General features: G+C 44.6%; 1 protein-coding gene across 1 annotated transcript in view; it reads right to left on the bottom strand.

Moving 5' to 3' along the window:
- Window positions 1–511: 511 nt before the first annotated feature.
- Window positions 512–7,660, bottom strand: part of MARCHF5 (membrane associated ring-CH-type finger 5) — a 34,664-nt gene continuing 27,515 nt past the window's right edge. The window contains exon 6 of the mRNA XM_075258318.1: window positions 512–7,088. Within this exon, the coding sequence (XP_075114419.1) occupies window positions 6,972–7,088 (117 nt within the window). The 3' untranslated portion in view covers window positions 512–6,971. The remainder of the gene's footprint in view (window positions 7,089–7,660) is intronic.

The following is a 7,660-nucleotide window of genomic DNA, read 5'->3' as shown; positions in this document are numbered from 1 at the left end:
CTGATTGGCCGGGGGCTCAGGCATCGGACCCCTGCCTGTCCTTAATTGGCAACCTATCCTAAATATAGGACATCCATTTAGCCTGGAGTACCCCTTTAACACCTAAACTGCAGCATGTCTGCACAATTTATTTATTGGTCAAAGGCGACCACTTATGCCAAACTAGTATTTTTGGACGACCATTGTCCAGCATGTCCAAATAATTTTTGGCAGACTAAAGTTGGCCATCAAACGCCAATGTTCCTGGTCCATTTTAGATGACAATTCCTGGTCCATTTGTGGCCTTTACACCACAATCAGTATCACGTGATGTGGCGACTAATGACAGGCCGTATTGGCACCTAGGGCAACCATGGCAAAATATAACCTGGCCAAAACGGGTTTAGGTTTAACAAAGATAGGAAAGATACAAGTGATACCCTCTGGTGTAGCCCCACCTGTAGGTTTATCCTGGTACTACAAATAACCTTTGGCAATGTCACCGCAATAAAATCCAATATTATTTTCAGTCTTAAGATCCTGAACATCCATTTTTATTTGGAAATATATACTTTATTAATATTTAACATCAAAAGGAAAAAAATCATGTTTACAGCAGAACGTCTTACTTGAACGGTAGCCAAAAATCTGCGAAAGCCAATTAAACACCCAACGTTCAATGACGGCCCTTGGCTCGTGTGCACAGCGAAACCGAAAATGTAGAACACGCAGTAAAAGGTAATGGGTTCTCATAACAACACAGAACGGCTACTACATGAGGGCCAGGACACCACCCCATTACAGTACATGCCAGGCAGAAGGTGGGGGCTCTGAAAACACAGGCAAAAGAACCACAAAAATTACTGAACAGGTCAAAAATAGCAAGAAACCAGTAACAGGTGGAATCCCAAACCTTACTGAGAAGTTACATGGGTGCTCGGTGTAACACAATCCCTTCCATGGTCTCTGAATTAGATTTCCTTTGGGGGAGGGGGGCACATAGTAAAAATGAATGCAAGGAACAATGAGACTTGCATACTATACAATACCAACTTCCTTCCCGATAGAGGAGAGCCATTTTGTAAAGTATTCCATCTTGCCACAAAATCTTTTTGAGGAAGTCAGTATACCGTAATCTATTCTAGATACTGGAAAGTTCACAAACATCATGTAACAATATTGAAAATCCAAAAATATTCAAAGATAAGTGATCAATCTATACATATTTCTCCAAATATTTGTAATTATTTATTCATTTATTTATTTTAAAACATAATGGGGCGTGGCTTAAAAAGCTTAACCAACTTTTGGATACCGATGGCATTCTTTCATCAATATTAAATCGATGGGGATCTGACACATGGGAACTCCATCATGATGTGTCGCTCACAGAATCCACCAGTGCTGGGACTAGGCAGCAGATGCTTCGTCCATTGTGTAGTGGCCATGTAAGGGTACTGCAGCTTACATCATATTTTGGGAATAGTTATGCAAATACCCACCACAGGTAATACACATGGGCGCCATCTTTGGACTACCACCAATATTGATGACCAATTACAAGGTTGGAAATAAGTCACAACATGGAAAAACAAATTAAATGGGGTTTACCAAGAACAGAAAAAAATAATATGCTTGGCTACCCATGAAACAAGGTCACTCGTCTCATGTCTGGATTACAGCACACCACCATTAACTTGAATAATATCCTTTAAAGAAACAGTAAACAGTGCCCCTCTTGTCCACAGGTGATATTTGGTATTGCACATCTGCCATATTCAAGTGAATGGTAGTGAGATACAATACCAGACATGCACTGTGGCTCATAGATAAGAGTGGCACTACTTATTTTTCTGGGATGGGGGGAAATATGTAATATATATTTATGTGAATATACAAAACACAAGTATATATTATTCTATACAGTACAACATAAAACACTATGGAAACAGCTATTGTGTGTCCCCTTATAAAATACCCCTATACCAATTACTACTAAATCATTCCTGTTTTTGTGATTCTCCTATATTACACCTGTCATCGATATCCACGTGATAAAGAGGTGACAAATAATATTCCAGTATAACTCAAACAAAAGTCTGATTCTGCTTAAAGAACTTTTAAAGGGTTAGAAAAATCCTTCTTTACAGAAACAGCGCCACCCTTACCCATGGGACATGCTCGGTATTGCAACTTGTTTTATGTGAATGGAACAAGAGTGCAATACCTGACACGGCCTATAGAGTGGCGCTGCTCCTGGATAAAAAGGACATTTGTATTCTATCCCTGCATTAGCCTTTTGATCCCTTCTTTATAGGTTTTAAAACAAACTACTTTTACCTAAAAGGCATTTTATATAATTCATGATAATACATCATAAAAATAATCACTAATATTGGAAATAAATTAGTAACAATTATGTACCCTGCCCTTCACCGTTATGGAAATTCCGCCATAGTGTAAGATATCAGGTGAGGAAAATAAAAAGCTGTAAGTTATAAGGATTAGATAAAGGAAGAATAAAGCTACCCCTGCGGGAACACAAGAAATCCTGCCTGCAGATGGGGCATTAAGCAAGTGCCATCTCTGTGCACCCCCATACTGCCAGTCTTCTGCTGCCACCCCCTATTCCTACAAGGCCTAAAAGGAGTGAACTAGAAAGGCAAAGGTCTCCTAAGCTCTGCCCCCGGGCATGCTGGGAACTGTAGTTTTGCAACAGTATGAAGAGTACAGGTTGGAGACCACTGTACAAAGGCATATTGACAATACTTACATATTTACAAAAATGTGCAACAAAAAATGAGGTTCACATTATATAGAGAGATGTGTCAGGGTGGTTTGGAACACAATCACCCAGAAGGTCTTTACGGATTGACGTTTAGTGTCCTAATTCGCCCTGTTATAGCACAATCGCTTATACTCCTCCGACCTCACCGAGGAACCGCGCAGGTGCCGGGAGCACCAGAGAGGAGTCTGATGAGACCCATCTCTAGGCAAGTAGAAAGGTTTTTTTTTTTTTTTTTTTTTAACGTGGATGCTGATTGTGTTATAACAGGGAAATCTGGGGTACTAAACTCCATGAGGAGCTAGGGGTAGCTTAGTGTCATAAATTAAAGGGAGCCTGTCACCAGAACCCAGCCCCGCAGATAGAGAAGACAGCATCCCCCCAAAAGTCTTTTTGGAGCAATGACAACACCCTCATTGTTCCAAAAAGTCCACTTGCATATTAACAAAAACACCAATATCTCAGCAATGGAAATGCCGATTTACAAGGGACAAAACACCATTGGATTCAGGTGACACTAACCTATCTATCTGTAGGGTAGGGTTGATAGGTTAGAGTCACAAGACCCCACCATATCTATCTGCCAGGTTGGATTAATAAACTTGGCACTGGTGACACTAACCTATGTATCTGCCAGGCTGCCTTGATACGCGGGGCTCTGGTGACACTAACCTATGTATCTGCCGGGCTGGCTTGATAGGCTGGGCACTGGTGACACTAACCTATGTATCTGCCGGGCTGGCTTGATACGCTGGGCTCTGGTGACACTAACCTATGTATCTGCCGGGCTGGCTTGATAGGCTGGGCACTGGTGACACTAACCTATGCATCTGCCAGGCTGGCTTGATACGCTGGGCTCTGGTTACACTAACCTATGCATCTGCCGGGCTGGCTTGATAGGCTGGGCACTGGTGACACTAACCTATGTATCTGCCGGGCTGGCTTGATAGGCTGGGCACTGGTGACACTAACCTATGTATCTGCCGGGCTGGCTTGATACGCTGGGCTCTGGTGACACTAACCTATGTATCTGCCGGGCTGGCTTGATAGGCTGGGCACTGGTGACACTAACCTATGCATCTGCCGGGCTGGCTTGATACGCTGGGCTCTGGTTACACTAACCTATGCATCTGCCGGGCTGGCTTGATAGGCTGGGCACTGGTGACACTAACCTATGTATCTGCCGGGCTGGCTTGATAGGCTGGGCTCTGGTGACACTAACCTATGTATCTGCCGGGCTGGCTTGATACGCTGAGCTCTGGTGACACTAACCTATGTATCTGCCGGGCTGGCTTGATACGCTGAGCTCTGGTGACACTAACCTATGTATCTGCCGGGCTGGCTTGATACGCTGAGCTCTGGTGACACTAACCTATGTATCTGCCGGGCTGGCTTGATAGGCTGGGCTCTGGTGACACTAACCTATGTATCTGCCGGGCTGGCTTGATACGCTGAGCTCTGGTGACACTAACCTATGTATCTGCCGGGCTGGCTTGATACGCGGGGCTCTGGTGACACTAACCTATGTATCTGCCGGGCTGGCTTGATACGCTGGGCTCTGGTTACACTAACCTATGTATCTGCCGGGCTGGCTTGATAGGCTGGGCTCTGGTGACACTAACCTATGTATCTGCTGGGCTGGCTTGATAGGTTGGGCTCTGGTGACACTAACCTATGTATCTGCTGGGCTGGCTTGATACGCTGAGCTCTGGTGACACTAACCTATGTATCTGCTGGGCTGGCTTGATAGGTTGGGCTCTGGTGACACTAACCTATGTATCTGCTGGGCTGGTTTGATACGCTGAGCTCTGGTGACACTAACCTATGTATCTGCTGGGCTGGCTTGATACGCTGAGCTCTGGTGACACTCTCCTATCTATCTGCCGGGCTGGCTTGATACGCTGGGCTCTGGTGACAGACTCCCTATAATGCCTTCTTCACATTTTTAACTTGTATTCTCTGCCACTAAAAATAATCTAAAAAAGCAACAGAACATATTCACTGCTTTGCGGAAAACAACAATTTTTTAAACATAAAAGTAGTCACCAGGGACTGACAAGGGCCACACATAAAGCCTGGCACGTGTAATGAAGCCATGACATCTTATAGCAGACAGGTAAAAACTAGTGCTGCCCCCACTGCGGGGTACAGAGGGGCAAACTTACTAATGCTAATAAGGTGGATTTAGACTACACAGTCTTATGGGGTGTTCCAAGACTTCTGTATCGATGAGGAATCCTTAGGAAAGAATATCAATACATGACCACTGCAGGTCCGACATCAAGGATCCCTACAGATCAAATGGTTGAAGAGTCCATAGCGCTTGGGTTAGAGCACTACAGCCTCTTTATTGAATACTAAGCACAGCACATATCGTAGGGACTTGTACTTGGTATTGATGCTCAGCCCCATTCATTTAAAATCAGACTAATCTGCTGCTCTGGGTGTCAGACTGCCTTCACACGGAGTTACGCTGCGCTCATTTTGAATGTAAAAACACGTTCAGAATGAGCACGTAAAAAGCAGCTCCCATTGACTTGAATGGGAGCCGACATGCGTGCGCTCCTCATTGAAATCAATGGGAGGCTTTTTTCCCCTATTGCTTTCAATGTGATACGAGCATAATACATTGAAAGCAAAAGGGAAAAAAGCCTCCCATTGATTTCAATGGGGAGCGCACGTAGGCCGGCTCCCATTCAAGTCAATGGGAGCTGCTTTTTACGTGCTCATTCTGAACGTGTTTTTACATTCAAAATGAGCGCAGCGTAACTCCGTGTGAAGGCTCCCTCAAATGGTATCAGAATTATCACAAAGAAAGCAGATGCAAGCAGAGAGCTTTGTATTGGTAGGGCAAGTAGAATTTACTGCATTATTTTACACCATTCTGAGAACGCTTTGTGGCCAGTACAAAAGTCTCGTATTCTTACCTGTATCCTTAGAGGACATAGCACTATGGTACCATAGGGTAGCAAAAAGATTCAAGGGTTATAGCCATGTTGGCAAGTCATTGCCAGGATGTGGTAACTGCTTCCAATCCCGAGCAGTGCTGCTCTACGCCCTTCCAGTAAATCATATAGAATGTGAGCTATGGACACACCTATAGCCATAAGGTTTCCGTAGCCTCCAGGAAGTTACATGAATGGCATAGCACAGCACTGCTTGGCAGTTCCCATACGTCTGGCCCCAGGGTCAGGATCGGTTCTTCTTCAGAAAACGGCCTAGCACAAGGAGGTCTGAAGAATCTTGTGACCCGGGCTGGCATTGGCCATCAATGAGGACTTTGTGAATGTATGAACAAGGAACAGACTGACACGGATTAGCCTGGTGTGTGTTTCAGTGGTATACTGCCTCCTAGTGGCAGGGCCTAGAGCTACATTGCCGTGTACCCCTAACAATACTAATGGACTTTGGAGAAATAACTACCACCGATGATGGCAAGAAGCAAGCCAATCCCAATGTACAATTTCGAGACTACTAATACATTTGGGAAAATAAAAGATAAGATTCTGCAATGATCGATGTCCAGAAAAGCTCAAAAACGGTCGTCTGCCAATGTATTCACATCAGTGTTACTGGGAAAAGCATACAGAGCATAAGAATAGAGATAGTAAGAATCCTGCACAATACATAACATAGCAGAGCCCACTCCCCGGAGCAGTGATACAACGTTACCAGAGTCTGAACTATTCCACATTAGGTTTGTGGTGACCACTGAAATGAACCGAGTCAGCACGGGTGTAAGAAGCGCTCGGGGACTTCAGAAACATAATTTGGCCTCAAAATGAACTAAAATCCCTCTTTTCTATTCCCTAAAGCTTAGCCGTTCGCTGTGCAAGTGCTGAAAATATAAAAATGGCAAACACAAATTTCAGTTTATTCGTTCCATATAGAGGACGCTCTATAATATACTGGGGGGGGGGGGGAGGGGCTCATAACCAGCATGTGAGATGCAAAATGAAATGGGGTCGTCTAGGGCGGTGTACACATATATCCTGCTGTCCGCCGCTTCTTCTAAGTACTTATCCTGCAATACAAAAGTGCTTTGTCGTGTACTGTAGAAAAAAAAAAGAAAAAAACAACTCAAGGGTCGTCGCAGCAGCAGCAGCAGCTCGTAGCAAAATCCCAGGACTGTGCGATGGCAAAGAGTCACTATGACACAGTAGAACTTTGCGGATGAGATTTTATGACACACAAATGTTAAAACGCTTTATACTTCCTCCGGCTCGGGGTTGTTAAGGATCTTCCGATGGGCCTGGCGTAAGTACTGCTGCTGTTTGAAATACACCTTGAAAGCCCCTTTTATGGCAACAAAAGCAATCCCACCCTGAAAAACAAGACATAGGGGCGTCAAAGTGGAGCCGCACCAGCAGAGCATAAGGATTAACTCCTTCATCACCTGACAGTCATATCCTTGGTGATGTAACTCAAAAACATTGTGCATATAATACAATGGCAACTTTAAAAAAAAATCACTCCGAGAAACAGAGGTATTTCAGCATAGAATTTGTAGTAATCCTCTTACTGTATTTGTGAGTTATTTGCCCCCTCCTGGTCCTCAGCTTTGTCATGTGACCAGCAATAAATCTCTCAACTAGAGATAAGCGAGTACTGTTCGGATCAGCCGATCCGAACAGCACGCACGCATTGAAATGAATGGAAGCACCTGGTACTTCCGCTTTGACGCCGGCCGGCCGCTTAATCCCCCGCGTGCCGGCTACGTACATTCATTTCAATGCGTGCGTGCTGTTCGGATCGGCTGATCCGAACAGTACTCGCTCATCTCTACTCTCAACTGACACTAGTTTCACACTAGGGTTCGGGGTCTGCATGAGGACCTGAAAGACGGAGACCCTGCCTGCTTAAAAAGTGGTTACATGAGGAAACTATAATGGTGTC

Source organism: Leptodactylus fuscus, chromosome 10 (assembly GCF_031893055.1).
Source record: "Leptodactylus fuscus isolate aLepFus1 chromosome 10, aLepFus1.hap2, whole genome shotgun sequence".
Lineage (NCBI taxonomy): Eukaryota > Metazoa > Chordata > Amphibia > Anura > Leptodactylidae > Leptodactylus > Leptodactylus fuscus.
Note: the sequence above shows the minus strand (reverse complement) of the source record. Positions and strands in the feature narration are given on the sequence as shown.